Source organism: Falco naumanni, chromosome 7, assembly GCF_017639655.2.
Source record: "Falco naumanni isolate bFalNau1 chromosome 7, bFalNau1.pat, whole genome shotgun sequence".
NCBI lineage: Eukaryota > Metazoa > Chordata > Aves > Falconiformes > Falconidae > Falco > Falco naumanni.
This window is the reverse complement of record NC_054060.1, coordinates 1,781,784-1,802,602: the sequence shown is the minus strand read 5'-3', so window position 1 is coordinate 1,802,602 and position 20,819 is coordinate 1,781,784. Positions and strand designations below refer to the sequence as shown.

The 20,819-nt window shown below is 54.0% G+C and overlaps 1 protein-coding gene across 4 annotated transcripts; it reads right to left on the bottom strand.

Moving 5' to 3' along the window:
* Positions 1-492: 492 nt before the first annotated feature.
* CD276 (CD276 molecule) lies at positions 493-11,695 on the bottom strand. 4 transcript variants are annotated; one of them, XM_040599998.1, is made up of 8 exons: positions 11,651-11,695; positions 8,974-9,121; positions 7,231-7,581; positions 6,532-6,828; positions 5,191-5,331; positions 3,510-3,551; positions 2,991-3,026; positions 493-1,619 (listed from the first exon to the last, which is right to left on the bottom strand). In XM_040599998.1, exons 2-8 carry the CDS (start codon positions 9,020-9,022, stop codon positions 1,597-1,599), a joined length of 939 nt encoding a protein of 312 aa, XP_040455932.1. In that variant the 5' UTR covers positions 9,023-9,121; positions 11,651-11,695; the 3' UTR covers positions 493-1,596. The 4 variants fall into 4 exon arrangements, with proteins under 4 accessions (XP_040455932.1, XP_040455933.1, XP_040455931.1 ...); XM_040599999.1 differs by having other exon boundaries at positions 8,974-9,116; positions 11,651-11,672; XM_040599997.1 differs by lacking the exon at positions 11,651-11,695 and adding an exon at positions 10,465-11,253.
* Positions 11,696-20,819: the final 9,124 nt, after the last annotated feature.

Here is a 20,819-nt window from a genome sequence, read left to right as displayed (position 1 = left end):
ATACCAGCATGCTTTCCCTTGTCTCACTTTTAGAAATATTTTCCTATTAAAATTAAGAGCCTGGCTTTAAGCCTGGGGAAGGACAGCTAAAAATAATCCTCCTCAGGTGATTTAGGAAGGTCCGTTCCCCACCAGCCCCCATCAGACCCCGCTCACATCCCATCGCTGGGATTAACCAGCCCCAATATCAGAGCGATCTTAGACAGATGACAATGTCTTCTGGGATTTTGCTCTTCGTTCTGCTGCTTGAGGTATTAAAATAAAGTGGAGGGATGAGGGCAGGCATCTCTCCATCCCTGAAGTGGTTTTCTTCCCGTGCTGGGTGATGGATGAGGGTAGCACAGTGTGAGGTGCTGTGGCGGCAGCAGGGGACGGAGGGACAGATGGAGCTGGGCTGACTGGGTGGCATGAAGGTTTTGCTCTGGGAATTTTCATATTCAAACTATGGCCAAAGCTGCATCCTGGAGACCATGCCAAGCCTGGAAAGCATTGTCCAAAACAACCCCCAAATTTATTTGTCAAGGCACAAAAATCCCCTTCAGATTCTGGATTTTAAATAACAATGAAAACCAGCAGAAGAGCCATTGAGGGGCACAGCAGGGACTTCTCCACCCACCCGAGTGGGACCAGGGACACACCACCTTGTTCACCACAGCACTTTGGGTGCCCCCATGTACGCTGCAGGTACCCAGCAGCAGGGGGAGGACTCCCAGGCCATGCACAGGGGCAAAGGTCCCTGATCCCATGGGAAACATGAGGGCTTGACCCCACACACCAGCCAGGTTCAGCCCCACCAGTGCTTCAGCCCCCAAAGCATCAGCTTTGTCACCTCAGGGAGGACAGGGGGGCTCCACCCATCCAGCAGGTAGCCCCCTAAGTCCTGCCTTTCGAGTGCCTCTCAAAAAATCCCCCGTTTTTTTTTGAGGCAGGGGATAACCGCCCGTAAGGGGGTTTGCATTTAAGGCAAAAATAAAAGTCCAGTGGGAACCACAGTGGTGCAACGTGAAAAAATAATCACGCCCATACATCCCTGGAGCGGTGTATCCATTGGGGCCAAAAGCACCAGCTCTTCCCCCCCGTACCTGGGGGTCCCACAGGTCTCATCCATCTTCCCAGAGCCTCCAGGGCTCCACTGGTCACTCCCAGGGATCTCGCTGAGCCCATCACCCCTCTCAAGGCCTCTGGGCTTGGAAAGGGCACTGAAAGTTGCCCTGGAAGGCACCTGGCAGGTGGCTGGCTCAGTTGCAGCCACGCGGGAGCGGGCATAGAGGGTGCTGGGGGGAATGGTCAGCCCTAGCTGTTCTCAGCCCCACGTGGGGACGGAGGGATGGACAGTGAGGAGCCTGGCCCCATGCACCCCGTCTCCAGGAAGGATGCACCTATCTTCAGGGCTCACCAGGGATAGAGAGACGCAGACTCTCTCCAGCCCCAGGGCGCCCCAAAGATGTCACCAGGGAGGGAGGAGGGTGATGGGGCCTGGGAAAGAGGGGTGGTAGCAGGTCTGCACCCTCCCCAGAGACCCGGAGCTTGTCCCCACTGGGGACATCTTGGCTGGTCCAGGGCACAGGGTGCTGCTTGGGGGTATCCCAACTCCCGTCAATCAATTTCTTGCTCATTATCTGGGGAGAAAAAGAAAAGACTAAATAAAAATTGTCAAAGACGTCAAACAAGAATAATAATTCACAGGTCCAAATTAATGAGTTCATTGGATTGCCAGCAACTCTGGACTCTCCTTGCCCTGGAAAACTGGCATCCCCAAACTCAGGGCTGATGCCACCACCCTCAGGCAATTACAACCAGGCACATGTAGGTGTGATTTTATCCCTCCATCCATCCTCCTGGCTAGAAACACCCCCATAGCTGACAAACCCCGTGAGATGTTATTATTCAAGCTTTGTTTCCGCTGAAAATTGGTCAAGGAGCAAGGAGGAGATGTCTCACACACGGGGTTAAGCAAACAGGCTGCACTTGGGATGAGAAGCCAAGGGGCTGGGAAGCCAAGCATGGTCTGCGGCAGCTTGCAAGGGGGAGATAAGGGCAGGAAGGAGGGGAAAAAAAAGGAAAAGTGGAATCGATTGATGCTTTGCTAAAGGTGTGAAGGGGAAGGGAGACAAGGTTTTTATAAACCTATTGGGGTGAGGAGGGAAATGGCATTAGAGAAAAATCAGGGCTGTTAATAAAAGAGGAAGGGAGGGTTTAGCAGTAATTCACCAGCAGCAGATGCCAAGCCTCTGCCTTTAATATAAAAGGAAATAAATTAAAAGATTGAGATCTTGGGACGAGGATGAATCAGGGAGGAGCGGAGCTGACCAGGCACAGAAAGTGCTGGAGCCCATCACCGGGCTGGGATGGGTGATGGGCTGTTGGCAGCACCAAGCCAGGAGGCTGGGAGAAGATACTGAAAGGCAGAAACAGGAGCTGGGACTCCAGTTTTCATGAATTTCCACCAGAAATTCAGCACCAGGCTGCTGCTGGGGAATTCTGCATGGGTTAGGGATGAAGCTCATGCCTCCCTCTTTGCAAGATGAGGAACCAACCCCATCAGTTCCTCTCCTCTTGGCAAACTGATGGCAACGCTAAAGAAAAGACCCAAATACCTCTCAGTGACCTGGGCTGGTGGCAGGAGGCTTTTCTCAGCCCCAAATTGCCCAAGAAAAGGAAGGGTAAGAAAAGAAACACCATGTCAAAGGCATTGGCCACATCACTCCATCGCTGCTGGGAGATACCAGCAGTGGCCAGGGCAAGTGCAGCCCAAACTGGAGTGAAAATGAGCGTTAGGAAAGAATTGATGTGGGAAAAATTGATTAAAAACTAGGGGAAAACATGGAAGAAAAAGAAGGAAGAAAATCCCCAAAACCCAGTGATGGATGATGGATCTGCAATAGATACTTTGCACTTAGATCTCAGCATCATCTCTAGTGTGCTTAGTAAGAAACCTCCACCATGAGCTGGCTCATGCTTCCGTGCCGTAGCCTGTCACACACACTCACCGTCTCTGCTCTTCTCACTCTTCAGCGGCTGCAGAGCTGTGAAAAGCACAACAGCACACGGTCAGTCCATACCGTGTGGGACGGGGGTTTGCAAAGGAATGCCTCTGCAGAGGAAACAGCTAATACCCCCATTTTGCAGAGCTCACCCCAATAACTGCACCCACCAGTTTCCATTGCAAGCCAAGCCCTGGTCCCTAAATCTCCCCAGCAGCGAAGGAGCTGACATCCCAAGAGGGCTTGCTCCTGTGCCAGCAGATAAAGGCAATTGCTGGGCATATAATTAACCCGTTTGATAACAGCAGAGTATACGAGTCTTTTTTATTAAGAGATAGGGTGGCTTAACAGTGAGCTGCCAGCCTGAGGGGGTGCGTCAAAGAGTGGGCAAGCGGGGGGGCAGGGGGGGGGGCTTTGCATCGATGGAGGGTGCAAAGAATGCCAAGGTGTTTGCTTGTGTAGGGGACAGTGGCACGAGCACACACTATAATACACTCATGTACATAATATGCATCACGCACCCACCTGTCTTGGGTTCTTCCCCCTCCTCATCCTGCTCCTCTGTCCCTGCAAAAGAGCAAACCAGAGCACGTGAAGCATCTGCCAGGCCCCACCCCAGCACCCACCCCGAACCCCACCTCCCCAGGCAGCTGCGTTTGGTGGGTGCCCCTTGGATTGCCACCACTCCTGGCTACTGGGAGCCACCCACAATCACCACATAACCCAGTGTCTGGCCAGGACCAGGTGCTCGGGACAGCAGTGACTGGTACCCACCTGCAGCCAGCACTCCCCTCCAGCACGCCGCCGGGGGTATTTCCCTGAGCACAAGGCTGTGCTGGGGTGGCACAACCCTACGAGCAAAGCAGAAAAAGCCACAGCTCCGGGCAATGCAGTGCAGCTGCTCTCCTCCCTATTTATAGCACAACCGCCATCTGGAGCAGCACTTGGCAAGGGGCTTAGCAGGGAGACCATTGATCCCCCAACACCTCCGGGACACCCCATCGGCACTGAGGGATGAGCATCCCCTTCTCCCTGCCACAGCACCCAGGCTGCCACCCTGTCCTGGAGCCTGAGAGCTTTGCACCCCATGGGTAAGACCTGCCATGATGTTGTTCCTGCCCAGAATGACCAGCAAAAATTGCTGCTCCTGCCTCCCACGGCTGCCAGGTTTGTGGGCAGGGTCCCTGCTTGTTTTCTGGCTGACCAAAAGCCATAGCAAAAGGTTGTTGCTAAGGGCATGTAGCCATCGGTGCAAAACATCACGGGCTGGGAGCTGTGTCTTGATGCTGAAGGACTGAGGTCAGCTGGCCTGGGGCCACAGCTGAGCATCACAGCACTGCAAATCTGCTGGCCGAGGAGAAAATACTCTGTTACAGAGGCAGGGGAAAAAAAGTATTTTTATATGTATCTCTTGCAGACAATTTCCTGGGATCTGCTGGGGAAAAATCCTCTTGGTCCCCACCACTGGGGACACCCAACAGCCAGGCATCATGGTGGCATCAGCACCAACGTCCTCCCCGGCAGAAAAAGGAGGAGCGAAGTGGGAGCACCCAGGGAGGGAGGCTGCGGGTGCCAGCCCCGCAGCACGATGCTGGCAGGGGAAGGCTTTGGCAGAGCAAACGCCTCAGGAGGCAGCGAGAGAAAACAAATGGGGAATGTCAGCAAAGCTGCTTCTGCAGCCATTTTCAGAGTATGGCAGAGTTTGTTTTTTAAAGCAACAAAGCTCTCCTTTTTGTGCAAACACCTCTCCATAATGAAAAACAAACCACAAACAGGAGAAGGATGCAGAAAACAAGAGCACGGAGCATCTCTTTCATGTTATTTCTGCGTGTCAAAGAGCTTGGCATTTCCATGGTGGCAAATGCTAGAAGCACCTTCTCAGAGGAGATGCCCCAAGTACACCAGGTTGTGGGTACCAGACACGCAGGGGATGCTTGGAGCAGAAAGGTGAAAGGGGAACACATGCTGGGTGGGAGGAAAACCAGGTGTATGTTTGACAGAGCTGCCTGGAGCAACGCATGCAACCAGCACAGGCTCTCCAGTACAGATCTGCTGATGCCCACCAACCCCAGCAGCTCTGAGCTTCATCCTTTAAAAGACGCTACCACCAAGACAAACAAGTGCCCATTAAAATTTGCTCCTGCTTCCCTCATCCATCACCCTCTGCAAAGCCCATCCCTTCTGGGGAAAATAGCCATGACATTACCTGCATTTTCTTCCTCTTCCTCACAGCTCTGGCGGATTTTCTTTTGGCACACATATGCCAGGACAGCTAGCAGCCCCACGACACAGATGGCGAGTCCCACTGTCACCCAGAGAGCCACGGCAGGGAAGGCGAGGTGTTGGCCTTGCAGCAAGAGGAAAGAGAAATACCACCGTGGTGAGAATCGCTGCCCGACCAGGGGCATGTGTGCCCGGTGTCCAGGACCCCACGGTGGCAGGGGTACGTCCCCATGGAAAGAGTTGGTGGCACAAGGGGTGGCTTTGGAAGCAAAACTGTTGGTGCCTTTAATTATGGCCTCCCTCAGCAGGTCTGGATCCAGCCAAGGAAGCAGCAGGTTGAGTCACTCCCTAAAATACTTCATTAACCTTTAAATAATTGCACTAATAAATTCAAATGGCAGCTGACCCCTCGCTTGCTAAGAAGCTCAAAAGAAGTGTTAGATGATGCTGCACCCACTCTCTTTCCCTTCTCATCTCACACCACGGAGCTGGGAAGGATGGGAATGCTGTCCCCGGGGCCTGGGATGGCCTGGCAGGGACCACCAGGGCTTGCGGGACATCTCCTGGAGCACCAGGAATCCCATTTTTCTCCATAATATTGCTCCTTCTTCAAATAAAGTTTTGCCCCAAACCCTGCCCCTCCACAGACGTCATCCTAAGGCTGACTATTTGTTCGCATGCTTGGGAGCCCCTGCAGAAGTCACCCCTCTGTCCCCACCCAGCAGCATCCACACAAGTTTTCCTGCATGAGTTTGGTGCATCCAGCCATAAAGTTTATGCTCCACCAGGGACCCACCTTCCCAACCCAGCAAGTGCAGTACCAAGGGTAATTAAACACTAATTAATGCTACCAGGGAGTACACAAGGTTATAAAGAGCTCTGGGCAGGCAGCAGGAGAGCTCGGAGCAAAGCAGTGAGGCTGAACATGCTTGATGAACTCCTCCAGCTTGTATTTCTGAAGTAGCTGGCATGGAGAACCCCAGACCGAGAGCATCTCATGGCCACACGCTAAGGAGAAGACAACTACCATGCCCTGTGCTGGCCTTCTGGGGTGATTTATACTGGGATGGGGCAACTGGCAAAGCTAGAGACTAAAAACTAAGGTCACTTGTTCTAGCTGGGACACTGGCGTGTGGTGATGGGGAGGACAGCACAGCCTCAAGTCACCCTTTTAGGTCATGGGGGGACAAGCAGAGCAGAGGTATGGGGTAGCAACCCCCAAAGCGGCTCTGGGCCACAGTAAGGATCCCACTGCCACCACAATCACCTTCTTCAGACACAGCCCATCGCTTTCTTCCCCCAGTTTTGGCCCTTGCTGGCTCACCCGTGATGGTGACAGACGCGTGGGTCTCCTGCTTCAGCACTGGGTTTCGCACCAGGCAGGAGTAAGTGCTGCTGGGCTCCACCAGCACCTGGAGGACGCTGTGCACATCAAAGAGACCTTCCTCGTTGGCCACCTGGGATGTGGTAACGTTTTCTGTGATGTTGCTGCCCCGGCTGTCCTGCCAGAGGACACTGGCCTCAGGGTAGCCATGGGAAGCATGGCAAGTCACAGCTGCCAGATCGCCTGGCTTCAAGTCCTTGTTGGGCTCCAGGTTCATATGGGGCTTGGAGTAGGGAGCTGCAAGGGAGAGGACAGCCAGCATGATGTGATGGAGAAGGCCAAAGGATCAGGATCTGGAGAAACCCAATGAGGCTGGGCAAGTCCCAGGACAGACTCTTCTAGCTGATGAAACCAGCCAGCTGAAGCCTCCCCAGCTCTGGTTCATTTATGACCATGCTTCCAGGTGCCCTCCCAACTGAAAGCCTCTCCATCACGGCAGGGAAGGCACCGTGCCCACCCCCACCCCCCCCAGCAATCCTATGGAGAGATGCAACTAGTTGGTCTCCAACAGAGACCTGACTGTAGGGAGATCATGACAAAGGTGGAGAGAGAAAGAGGCTCCACAGAGGCACAAAGCATGATGGAAAACCCTTCTCTTTGAGGAGACATGTAGGGACACCCCAATCCTCCATCTCTCACCTGCCACCTGCAATGTCACAGCTGCACTGCTGTAGTCCCGGACCCGGACAAAGCAGGTGAAGCTGCCCTCATCTGAGATCTCCACACGTCGGAGAAGCAGTGACACGTTGCCCTGGGCCAGCTGGTCGTAGAAGAGGGCTGTACGGTTGGCGTAGCCCCCACCCTGGTCTGCCAGCTGGTCCCGGCCACCAGAGAAGCTGTGGACCAAGCGCTTGGTGTCTGTCAGCTGCCAGATGAGGCTCAGGTCGTTGAGGCTGAAGTTGGCCTCGGGAGAGAAAGAACAGTGCAGGGTGGCATCTCGGCCAAAAAGAGCCACCACGGGTTCATCCGGGACCTGGATCTCCATGGCACCTGCAGAAAGGTGGCAAGGGCAAAGCATGTGGTGGTGAGACCCTGCAGAAGCATCTCCTTAATGCTCCACCTGGATAACTTCTAAACAAATCAAGGGATGCCCATAGGATGGACCCATGGACAGGTGGCATCTCAGGACCATCCCCAGCACTGACTCCCAGCCAAGCCCACCCTGCTGGCAGGGAGACTGTGCCACATCCAGCACCAAACATGGAGAACTACTGCCTTCAGCTGCCAGCTGCGGCCACAGGCACCCAAACCCGCACCCCCCGGACATGCAGCCCAGTTCTCCCCACGAGGAGAGGAGGTCAGTGGGTGACAGCAGTGGGGACACAGTCCCATGTCACCAGGATGAGCCAGCTCCGGGCAGCGCCATGGCCAGGCTGGCAGGCACTAGATGGCACCAGTGCTCCAGTGCAGTGCCAACTGGCATGCCATGGCGAGATGCCATCCTCATCCCAGTGCCATGGCACAATGCCAACCACGCTGCTGAGCCATGGCAGGATGCCAACTCTGCCACGGCATCAGGGGGTAATGCCAACCATGCCAGGGCTGCCAGACCCTCCACGCTCAGAGATGATACTGGGGCACCAGTTGGCAGCGAGCAGCAACGTCCCCCAAATCAGACCCAGGGCACCATCATCACTTCGTTCACCAGTTCCCCCAAACCCCAAAACAGGGAGGGGCAAGGGGGAAAAAGTCTCGCCTTGGACCAAGGATTTGCTTTATATTCCAGCCTCAGCACTGCTGTGGAACACAACAAAGCCATTACCCACAGCAAACACCTCCCTGGGGACAAGGGGAGAAACAAAACATTAACTGTTAAGCAAGAGCCCGAGCGTGGAGGATGAGGAGCTGCGGGAAGGAGCTGGGCTGGAGTAGACCTGCCAGGTGCTGCAGACGGGCAGACAGGCAGAAGAGCACTCGGGCAGCCTGCCTGGCTCTAGGCTGACTCGAAAGCATCATGTCTCCCTCTGGCTAATAATAAAAGCCAGTGGGTTCTAGGAACGTTACCCAATCTGGCTGGAACTGCTACTGGGCATCCCAAAAGGATTCAGCCCTGAGGTCTCTCCCAGGAGCTGCAGTGTGTGGAGACAGACTCGGGTAAGTCAGAAACCTTCAGGACTTAGTCCTCCCGTGGCTTTGCCATTCCGCCGTAGCAGGCTGGAGGTGGTGTCCCCTGCTGTGAGAGTGGCCCCCGTGCACCAGAAGCCATCACACCCACGGGGTGATGGCCTGGGCAGCTGGAGAACCATGAAACCAGGACAAACACCTTGCGGGCACTGCCATCAGGAACCACAGGTCAAAAGCTTTGTCAGAATGAATGTGGCATCTCCTTTGGGGTAGTGACACACAGACCATGCCAACCCCAACCCCCCCAGCCCCGCTCACCTGCCAGGCTGAGCACCAGCACTCCCAGGGCAAGCAGTGGGCAGAGCATCCTTGCTACGAGCAAAGCCTGGGTAAGAAAGCAGAAGCGAGCACGGCCCCGGGTGTTCTTTTCACAGGGAGTCTTCTCTCTCACAGCAAGTGCCCTGAGCTGCAGAAAAATAGAAAGAAACACTGAGATGGCACTGGGGACCAGGGGCAAAGAGTAAGAGAGGGGAGGAGACCGGCATCAGGCAGGGGATCCCATGGCAGCCATCCTCCCCAGCTGCCATGCAGCAACTGGAGCACCCACCCCGTTGTAAAAAGCAGGAGGGGTCTGCCTCCAGCCTGGCGCTGGCCAAGGGACCAGTGCACCCCCTGCATCGCGACGTGACAGACGCAGCAGCTCTTGTGCTGGAGGTGTTGGCTGGTGCCCATGGGAAGCCATGTGAGCCTCTTCCCCTCCTCACTGGTTCTCCTCCCCTTTTGTTTCTCTCTGCCCCAGCTTTTCCCTGCAGCGTTGGGCTGTTACATCCCTGTCCTCCAAGAGGAGGCAACTCACACCCAGTGTCCAAAATGGCTAAAAATGAAACGTAAGAGGTTTGCAGACTCCTGGCTCCGCCAGAGGCTCCAGGGCTGTGAGATTCATCTCTGCTTGCAGCAAAAAAGTCTCCGGCATGAGGCTGCCCCGAGAAGCAGGGAATAAACCCAGAGCATTATCAGCGCTGGATGTAGGGAGAGGCAAGGGCAAGCTGCCCAGCACCGCTGGCTACCGTGGCTCGCTTCCCGAGCATCCCTCCCCAGCCACGACAGGAGCTTGCCAGGCCCCTCGTGACCCACGTTCCTCCCTCATAGCATAAATGCGCCCCAGATATTGCAGCCAGCACTGCTGCTGCCATGTCCCATCCCTGTCCCAGCACATCCCAGAGCCCCACTGCTCTGCCCAGAGCCCTTAGTGTGACAAGTTTTGGCACGATAGCTGTATTTGCTATAAATTGGCAGCACAGCACCAGTTTCCCAGGCACAGCGGGAACAGCTTCGGCCATCAGCTCCTTCCTCTTCAAACCCCCTTTAATGGGGGAGATGGCAGCCCCGAAGCTCTGCTCTGCTCAGCTCCGATGGGGGAAACTGAGGCACTGGGGGGTGGAAACTGAGGCGCAGTGCAGGGTGTGGAACCAAGGCACAGCTCTGTGCCAAGAGCTCTGGGAAAGCACCCCCTCTCCTTCCCTCCTGAGCACAAGGCTTCTTTGGGGAAAACAAATTATCCAGCTTTTTATCTTAAACCATATCCCTGACTCTTGCCTTTTCCCAAGCAGCCAAGCCTGGAGCCAAACCTGTGCCAAACCTCAGGCAGCCAGAAAGGGAGGGAGCTGCGGTGGGAGAGGGTGCCGGGGCATCGCTCAGCTGCCCGGGCAAGGGAAACCATGACTCATCCCCCTCACGCTCACCCTTGGAGCTCTTTCCTTTTCCTGGTGATGCTAAAATGAATTACATTTTCTAGGTTTCGTGACTTACGAGTCCTGCCAGACCATCTGAGAGGTGTCACAGGAAGGGAACATCCGTGTCCCCAACCCTCCCTCTGCAGCCGGGAGTTTTCCAGTGGGTCTCCCACTATTCCGTGACTCAGTTTCCCCATCCTGGCAGCACGAGCCCCAGCTGAAGGACAGGCTGTGCTCCAGGCCTGAGCTTTCATCGCCTATCAGGATATAACAAACCCCACGCACGTGCTCCTTGGAAGAAGGATGCCCCCGCGCAGGGCAAGCCAGCATGGCTGAACCCTCCAGAACCCCAAAGAATAATTAAACCCACTGTTGCAACAGGACCCTGGAGACCACACATCACCCGTTCCTTATTTAATATTCACTATCATGCAACCAAAACGCTGCTTTTTTCTAATATCCAGATTATCAGCTGCCAAATCATCGCCCCGAGATGGGTGGAGGCGTACAGAAAACATCTGCTGGTGCAGGAGAAGCCCTCACCCACCGGGCCGGGTGGGTCCCAGCTTTTGTGGGCGCCTGGGCTGAGCCCCCCTATTTGCTCCTCTCCTCCCGGGGTTTGTGCCAGCAAAGAGCCTGGCTCTGCTCTGGACTATTTTTAGTCCCCGCTTCTCGGTGCGCAGAAGTCCCCGCTTGCGAGGCGGGACCCGGTGGGGATGGGGGCACGGCAGAGGAGGGGTGCAGCCCACGGGGTCCGGGAAGGGACGGGTGACCCTTTCGCTGGTCCCGCCGAAAAGGGGCGCGACCGCTTCCCCTCGGACCGCGGGTTGTGCCTGGCGGGGGGTGGGCTTTGGCCGTAAATCGGGCACTTTAAAGCGGATGATTTATAAGCAGCCGTGGATGCTGCCGCCCCGCGGAGCCCGGCCCCGGGAAACAGCGCGGACCCCGCCTGCCCCCCCGAGAGGCCGCCGCACCCCCCAGCAGCGAGGGGGGGAACCCCGACACCCACCCCCCCCCAGCACCCCGGCTCTGCCCGGCCGCCGCACGCCGCCCCGGCGGGGCTGGGCTCGGGGGCAGCCCCATTCATTCCGCCCGCCCGGAACAACGGCCCTTCCGAACCCCGTCCCGCGGGAGGGGAAACGAGAGCAGCGGCTCCTCCCGCCGGCCGCCGCAGCGCGGCCCCGCTCCCCAGCCGGCACCCCCGGACCCCGCCGCGGCCCCAGCGCCGCCCCCCGCCGGGCCGCGCCGCGCCGGGCACTTACCGGGCAGGCGGCGCGGGACGGGCGGGAGAGCGCGCTCCGCCGCGGGCGGGCCGGTCCCGGGGCGGCGGCCCCGGCCCTGATTGGCTGCGGCCGCTTCCTGCCGGGATCCCGCCGCCGCCGCCGGAGGAGGAGCCGCGCCGGGCCCGGCCCGGGGTCCTGCGGGGGCGGCGGGCCTGGAGGTGCGCAGGGCCGCGGCACTGGGGTACACAGGGCTGGGGAACTAGGGCGTGTGGAGCCGGGGGGCCGGGGTGCACAGAGCCAGGGCACTGGGGTGCATTAAGCCAGCAGATTGGGGTGCACAGAACCAGGGAACCGGAGTGCACCAAGCTGGGAGATGCTGGGATGCACAGAGCCAGGGATTTTGGAGACCTCAGAGCAGGGGCACTGGGCATACGGAGCCAGGGGATTAGAGCACTCATATCTGCGGTCCTTGGGGTGCACGGAGCTGGGGCTCTGGAGCCCTCAGATTCAGGGGACTGGGGTAACGGAGCTGGGCCGCAGGGAGGCAGGAGGGCTGAGCCATCTCCTCGAGTGAGAACAAAAGGCAGCTGGAGTTCCCTGCGGAGAGGTGCAGGCAGCTTCCTGGGGAAAAACCTGGCTAATGATTTACCCACAGCAGCTGCCCAGAGGCACCAGCAACCACACACCACACTCGGTAGAAAATGCTGCTGGAGGGTTAAAGGGGACCCCCAGATAGTTGGGAGCTGCAGTGCTGGAAGGGGATGCTCAGGAGGGTCCCCCATGTAGAAGAGGAAGACCTCAGACACACAAGGCATCAGGGCAGCCTCCTGCATCGGCCACCCAAAGGGATCAGACTCCTTGGAAAAGCCATCTCACCACCTTTTCAGGTTTGCTTCTCTGGGGGTGCAGCCCAGCTGGGCTTTGGGGGGACACCGCCATCACTCCCACAACCCATTGGGTTGCTCTTGGCCGGGGCAGGGCCATGGCACTGAGCTTCCTCCCACATTCCCACACACAATGTCTCCTTTTATACAGCCTCAGGCAAGCAGGCACCCGGCGTCTCTCCCTGACACATGCGGGAGGGATGCATCGGGACCAAGACTAAGGAAGGGAGCACAGCAGGAAAGGAAGAAGAGGAGGATGAAGAGCAGGGCACTGGGAGGGAGCCAGGCTCTTTGCAAGGGCAACTTTTCAGCAGCACATGCACAGCAGCTGTTTCCCAAAGGAAGCAGCTTCTTGGTTTTAACCCGTTTTTCATAGGGGGCCCTTCAACACCAGCAGCTCTTGCCATGTCCCCAAGGCTCCAGTGGCTGCAGTTTGTGCCCTGGAGCCAGGTGCCTGTGTGGGAGGTTTGGGTCCTCCATTGCTCTGGCACAAAGGAAGCTCCTCACCCTTTTGATTATAGAGGAAAGCTGGAACAACCAAACCTGGAAAGTTTAAAATTAAAAGGCAAATAAAAATAACCCAAACCATGCTATATTTAAAACCACTTCTTTTTTTTTCCCCCTTGCAGGCAAGGAAAGATTTTGCAGCGACAGAGCTGGTAATAAGGCTGCATACCTTGACCCAGGCACCATGGGTGACAGCAGCAAGAATGAGAAAGGATGAAGCCAATATACTTCAAAAGCCTGCGACTAAATTGGGAGCCCTGTGCTCGATTCACAGATGTGCCCTGCAAATCAAGAGGATTTCTCTTTCTGTGCCCAGCTTGGCGTGGGTAGTGCTGGGTGTGCAGAGCAGCTGCACAATCCCAGCCTGTGATAGCTCCAGCTGAGGAACTCTCAGAGACCAGACACAAGCCATGTCAACCCTGTGCACTCATTGTCCCCATCCTTTTTCAGTGACTGATGGAGAAAATCCAGCCATCAGCCCCCAATGCTGCAGCAGGGAGGCTGGGTTGCAGGAACCTTCTGCATGAGATTATTCCTTCTCCCAGGAGCAACAGGTCCATGGGCATCTCTAGCGTCAAAGCTCAGCAACCCAAAAATACAGGTGAAACCCAAGGGTTTCATGAAGACTCACCCCCAAAAGCCACAAAATCCCAGCGCTGCCCAGGGCAGGACTGCATACCATCACAGCTTCATCACTTTGTCCTTTCTCCCAACAGTTCACATGATAAAAGCAGCATCACAGCTTTGATATCTTAACCACAAGTGCAACTCCACACCTGTTAGTCTTTGAAGCTACAAAGCGAGCATCTGAGCACCAGGAGCTTTCTTAGTGTTAAATAGAAACACCGGGAAAAAAAAAAAAAAAAAAGTAAAAACTAAGAAGCTTGGAAACAAAGGCAGATTTTTCAACATCAAAACTAGCTAAGAATTAAAATCCATGCTGCTTGCAAGTCTGCTCATAATTAACAATGAAAGGGCTTCCAGGGAGGAATTTAAATAGTAGACGTTCTCCGTACCAAATGATTATTTTTGGCTAATTTTCCTTCCTCAAACCCTGCAGTATCCAAGGTATGTGCATAATAATGACAAAAAAATACAGAACGGCAAAGAAAAGGGCTGCAATTTGCAAGTTTAATTTCATGCTCAGGCAGAATTTGATCGAGGGGAGAAGGAATAGCCAGAGAGGATGGATGCAGGTGCCAGAGAAAATCTGGAGCTTCCCAACAATGTGTCTACAGTGTGCAGGTCAGCTCTGCACATCCCAGCGAGACTTGCATGGCTGCTTCTCCTTCCCATCAAGACCACAGAAATACTGCACAGTACCAGCAGTTTCCAGCTGCTAACAATGTAGAAATCAAGTACGTGATGCCCAGGAGGATCCTGTATTTCCTTCCAGCACAGGGCATCTGTCACACATCTTCACATTTGATTCAGTACAAGGCAGAGAGGTGGAAGGTAAATCCCACCTTGGCTACACGCAGACTTCCATCCCCCAAAAGCTGCCAAGATCATCCATTTTGGAGCACTTTGGAACTGACCATCAGCTGAATCCATGTGGTGGTAGCTGCATTATCTCTATGGGTGGGTGGCTGCAGCTACTACATTGCAGGATCCTTGGACATATGGAAAACAGCTCTGGCTCCTCTCACTGCAGCCTCAAATGAGTGCAAGGAACATCATGATGGCAAAAAACAAAGAAACTGGAGGAGCGGGAAGGGGGTTTGGGGGGTGCTTTGAACCAAGAAGCAGAGCAGCAAGCCAGTCCCAAGAGAAAACAATCACCACAATGCTAACCTGGGGCTCCTGAGCCTTTTTTGATGAGTCTGCATCTGGATAACCTCAATCCTGCTCACTCAGGAGGAACAGAGCTAAAACACTTCGGATGTGGCCATCCTGAGACACAGGGTCAGGGCTGGGGACGGTGAGTCACTTGCCACCACCCAAGTGCAGATGTTTTAGGTCTGTGCATGTGGCAGGAGGCTGCTTTGGAGAGAGCTCAGCATTTTTGCAGCACACAAGGGTCATTCATAAGCAGAGAGCCCAGCAATGGACTCCAGATGCAGAACCACCCCAGTGGGAAGCTAGCAAAAATGGGATGAGTTTCCAGATGCGGGTGCATGCCTGGCCAAGCCCTGATCCTGCACTTGGGTGGCACCCAGGTACGTACCAGCCCTTCAACCTCTCCTTTCCAAACAGACCCAGCAAGTCCCCACCACCAGCAGATGCTCAAAATGGGAGCTTGAAGCCTTCATCTGTCCTTCAGTTCAAAAAGGGTGCCACAAATGGTTCCCCTCTAAATTCAGAACTTCACCTGCTACATCTGCGCTATCCTAAAATGTGGATAGGACTCAGGATGATAACAGCTGGAAGTGCTAGAGGTCTGGTTTGCCAGTGCTAATGCTCCCACAACCGCAGATGAACCAATCTTGCTGATTTTTATTTAATAAGTTAATAATTTATTGGGATCAGCATGCCAAATTTGCCCCGGGGCGAGTCCCTGTGCAACAGGAGGGGTTGTAGCATACACAGTGGGGAAGGGGCCAGCTCTGCAACAATCTTTCGTTTTGCCCACACCATTGCAAAATCGCCCTGAGGAGTCTGCAAGGGGTAATGAGGGAGGGTGAGCACAGGGTCACCCCATGATATGGGGATCTACACCCCATGGAAAACACTTACAAAAGCCCATGTCAGGAGAGCCCTCCCAACACACATGCATATCAAGGGCAGGTATCTATCTGCTGTGCCCTGCAGGCAGGCAAGCCCACACAGCCTTCCTAGTCACAGACCCAATGGTATTTATTTTTTTAAATGGTGTTAAATTCGCAGCAGTGGTGGAAGCAATCCTTGCACTGGATCCCTTCACTAGACCTTGCCAGTGCTCTGCCTGGGCACAGCTTGGGTGAGATCATTGGTGGGACTGGCCATTCCCCAGAGCACAGCCAGGGCACGTTAAGTGTTTTTTGCCCAGATCTGGGCTCTAGGGATGTTTGTCTGCCATTGACACCCCAAAACCACATCATTCTCTGCTTCCTCACTTCACACAGGGCCTCTCAGGAGCAGGAAGATGAAGCTGCCCTGTTTGCAGAGGTTTTTCTGCAGCCTGCCTTGGAGCAGACACAGGATGAAAAAGCTCCTCTTTGTCTCAGCTGCATTGCCTTTGAGGCCCAAGAGCAAGCTGTTAGGCTGAGCTGTGCACCAGGCCATTGGAGAGGACTTCCCCTCCCCCAGATGTGGAAAATGAGGCTTTTCCTCCCCCTTTGTTTCCACATCCTTCCCAGGCATCCCTCAGTCCTCCCACCCAGCCTTGCAGACATCAGCATCTACAGCATGAAGCACCTTTCCTGCAGCTACCACCTCTGCTCTCCAGCAGCCCCACTGGACTAAGGAAGGCTGGGGCTTGTCATCACCGAAAAACTAGCAAGGAAAGTATGAAGAAGGAAAAGAGGTTTTCCCTAAAGAAGTACTCCCTCCAAAGGCATTGTTCCTCTGCTCATCTGTCCCCGCAGCACGCTCTGCTGTCCCACAGCCACCCTCATAGCAGGACAGCCAGGGGCTCTCCTCCTTCATCCTCCTCCACCCAAGCTGTGGGTGCCAGCCTGGAAGGCAGCAGGCAGGAGCATTGCACCCGCAAAATCCGAGGTCAGAGAAATGCCCCAAGTCCAGCACCAACAGCTTTTCAAAAGACATTTCCCCTGACTGCAAGTGACTGGGACTACTGGGCACCCCCAGCTCTGGTCCTGCCATGTGTCCTTTTCAGCGTAGACTGAGCCAGAGATGAGGGCAGGAATGTGAAGCTGTAGAGTCCACCCTAAGGAGGTGAAGCTCCCATAGCACTGGCAGCTCCCTCCCAAATTTCACATCACAGAGGCAGGAGGAATTTCCCAGCAGGGATGTCTCACAGATCACATCCATGCATTTCCCCCTCTTACCTGGTAGCCCCCCCCCCCCATTAACCCCCACAGCTTTTATTGCTTTCCAGTGACAACAACCAGATGCAGCTTTCCAAACACTGCCACATGGCCACCTCCTGCCTGCTTGCCATCATCCCTAGCAAGCACACTTACCCGGTGTCCCCATACCCATCATCACTGCGTCGTGGGCTCCATCTCCTGACCACGCCAGATGAATTGCCTGTTCACAGAAAAGCAGGCAGGAGCACAGGGTTTTCTCGTTCAGTTACAAAGCATGTACTGCATTTTGATCTCCCAGGAAATTAATTCAGTTCAGAGCAGGCTAGCTATCTGAAAATATTAGGAGGTATTTTCTTATCAGAGAAAAGTCACAAGGCTTTTATTTTCCCCAGTAACACCTCTGCAAGATTACTTTCACTATGGCTTTCATCAATTCATAATTTGAAAAAAAAAGTTTTATCTCTAAAGCCTTTCCTTAAGGCATTTTCTTCAATAAACTCAAAAACCCATATTGCAACAACAAGCAAACTCCATGTAGGCAGCACAGCAGCAACAGCACAGCCAACCTCAAGTACATACACAAGGGAAATCTAGTGGAATAAATAGCTGGGCAGTGCCAAAGCAGAGCCGCAGCACTGTGGGACGGGATCACCGCGTCTGGAGGTAAGCGGTGACATCACAGCCCAGCCGTGCAGAGCTTCAAAAGATCTTGCACAAACGATGCCTGGGCCATTAGATACTCGGTCCGCTTACACGCAAGATAAGCTGCCAAGGATACGCACTGTTCCCAATTTGTCTGCACACAGACACTAGTTTGCCTAAAAGCTGCACAGACTCTTAATGCAAATCTAACGATTGACTCAACATCTCTATTTACAATTACAAGGTATGTGAAGTTGGTCAAGCCTTATAGCTTAGCAACTGAGCTAATGCAAAAGCTTTACGCTATTCCTCCACAAAATATAACCTTAATCATCCATGGGGCTGACTTGATGTAAACAGCAGGGAATCCAAGGCTGCGTTACATCCTAATACTCTTTGGACCTCAGCTCCTGCCTGGGAGATGCCCACCAGTGACCATGCAGGACCTGGCAGAGCCATGGGTGGCATGTCTCACTTGGCAGCCTCCCCCACCCCACCCCGGTCATTGCTCACCGTATGCTGTGCGAGCTCTACGGCAGAGCCTGCTGTCAGCCCACAGATGGACACACAGCCCAGACCTCTCCTGCGCAGCATCCCCACCATCCAGCAAACACCTCCACAGCACACCAGCATCCCTGAAGTAAAGTGAGCATGATGCCATCAGTGTCCCTGCTGTTAAACACACCAAATATTCCTTTCGAGCTCAGTTCTAGGGAAACTAAGTGCTGATCACATCGCTGGCTGTCCTCTTCTCCCCAGGCATGCACTAGCAAACTTTAACCTAAGTCTGAAACAAGGTCAAAGCCTAAGGGGTCGTTTGGTTCCTACCAGCTTGGGTAGAAATGCAACAGCAACACATACAGCCTGGGTTGGCAGCCAGCTGGCATTGCAGCACATGTCCTGGCTGCGCATCAGCTGCTTCATCCTAGCCATAACCTGTGCCATAGCTGTCCCCAGAGATGACAGGGGAGAAGGAGTTATTACAGCAGTGGGAAAGGCATGATCTGAAGGAAAATGAAGCCTTGAGAGGGAATAACCCCTATGCTGCTGCTTCTGGAGCAGCTGATTTCAGGAAGCTGAGTGCTAGTGCACCACATTTCCAGACTCACCCACACATTTTTGGAGCCCACCTTGTGAAGCACAGAACAGAGCTTTTTCCAAGAAAAGCCCTTCCCAAAGCAGCTCCTCCAGCTCAGCACCGTCATCCTCCTCATTCTCCTCTTTCTCCAAGGCAGCTGCCAGCAAAGAAGGGAATATGGCAACTGCAGAAGTCACTACGAAGCTTGTCGGTGGCTGATGCTTTAGGCTTATAAATTGCAGCTGTCCCGTGGCAACGTGTCAAATGTATCATGGACAAGATGCCACATTCACACCATTATCCCCATCGCAGTCCTCCCCACTGCCATCTGTTTGGAGCTGGGCCTCCTTGACAGGTGGCTGGTGGGATGGCAAGACGAACCGTCAGCTTTTTAGTGGATCTTGCAGCACAGGATACACTGACTTTCTCCCAAATATCCTGCTGCCTGCTTAGGAACAGTCCCACAAGGAGATTCCCACTCACAAAGCCAGGCAGAGACATTGTCACGACAAACTGAAAGCTGTTTTCCCACACACACACACTTTTACAGCAGCTTGGTGGGCCTCAGGGGAGGTTTGCAGCATGGACCCCCTTGACCTGTAGCAGGGCCCACCTGGAGATGCAGCCACATGTCCTACCTGCCCTTCCTGACCCGAGCAAACTGCCCCAGCGAAGCCCTATCAGGAACACAGGTAGCTTCAGGACAGTTATTTGAGCTCATGCAGACACACTCCTCTAGCAACACTGGGGTTTTTTTAACCTTTAGCCTCTGTTTTGTTTGCACTGTGCTCAAATCGAGCCTGAAGGGCAGATGTCAGCAAAAGCCTAAAATAACCACATACCTCTGCACCCTCCTCATCTGCTTTTTCTGGAGACTGCATGGCCTCTGGACCAAGGTTTATCTGAAGTTTGGAAACCATTCCCAAAGCCCACCAGCATCACAGGATACAACACTGTGTGCTGGAGCCTGGAGACCCTGGGGAGGGGATGGAGGGTGAAGAGATGCTCTGGGTCACACCTGCACAAGCACCCACCTCTGCTCCTAGCACCCCAGCCTTGCTGGAGCACAGCCATCCTCCACCACGCACCCAGCCACAGGCTTTGAAAGACAAATGAGCCAGGACTGCTGGCAACAACCTCAGGAGATGAGATTTCCAGCCTTCCTGCCACTCTTCAGTCTTTCCCAGACTTGCCTCTTGCTCCTGGCAAGCTCAGAGCCAGTTCACTTTCCATGCATACATCTCCAAAGCTCAGCTTCTCTATAAGGCCCCTTTTAACACATCCTTTGCTCTTCTTTAAGGGCCGCCTTGCCCAGTTTATCATCTTTTTTCCAAAACTACTTCTGCCTTCTAAAAGCACATGGGAAGGAGGTTTCAGACTTTCCACTGAAACTGGCTTTTTCCTCCACCCATGCTTCCCTAAAACTGTAATTCAAACAACTTTAGTTGTACATTATTTTCTCTCTGAATTGCCCCTATGGATAATTTATCTTCTTTTAGTGTAGCTGTAGGGAGTACAATCTTATCTTTCAGCTCCAGCAATGCTGACAATTTCCTATCTCCTGATGCCTTCTGCTCTTTACTATGTTGGGGCTTTGTTATATAGTTGATTAAAGCAAAATTGCTTTTTGCTGCAGTTTTACTGCAATCTAACCCAGAAATGCCCAAAGAATCATAGTCATTTTTCACAATGCTCATCTGTTCACTGCTATAAAAGTCCTTCCTGCTCAGTCTGGAGTGTCTCTAATTCTGTACCAGCCATAATGTTTGCCATCAATTAAACCTCCCCTATTGACACCCCTTCGAGCTTTTGTAGGTGAGATACTGAAGATATTGAGGTGAGCCCATGGTCACTCACTGCTATCCCCCATTGTTCATTTTTTCCTATTGCTAAAAAATTCTTCTGCTCAGTAATTGCTTTTCTTTTCACATTTGCATCCAGAAGCTCTTCCCAAGCCCTCTCCACCGCAGCTTCCTCAGTTGCTTTTGCTTCTCAAAGGTGCAAAAATGTCTGACGCCCAAACATTATCCCCAACTCACAGCCTAAAGCCTCCATGAGAAACTCCTGATTCTCCCAGTTTAGCTCATTTCCAGGATTTAGCAGGGCATGGCACTGGCCAACAACACAGTCCCAGCCCTGAATGCAGGGGTTATGCTCCAGTTCTCAGGGGTTATAAAAATACTTTT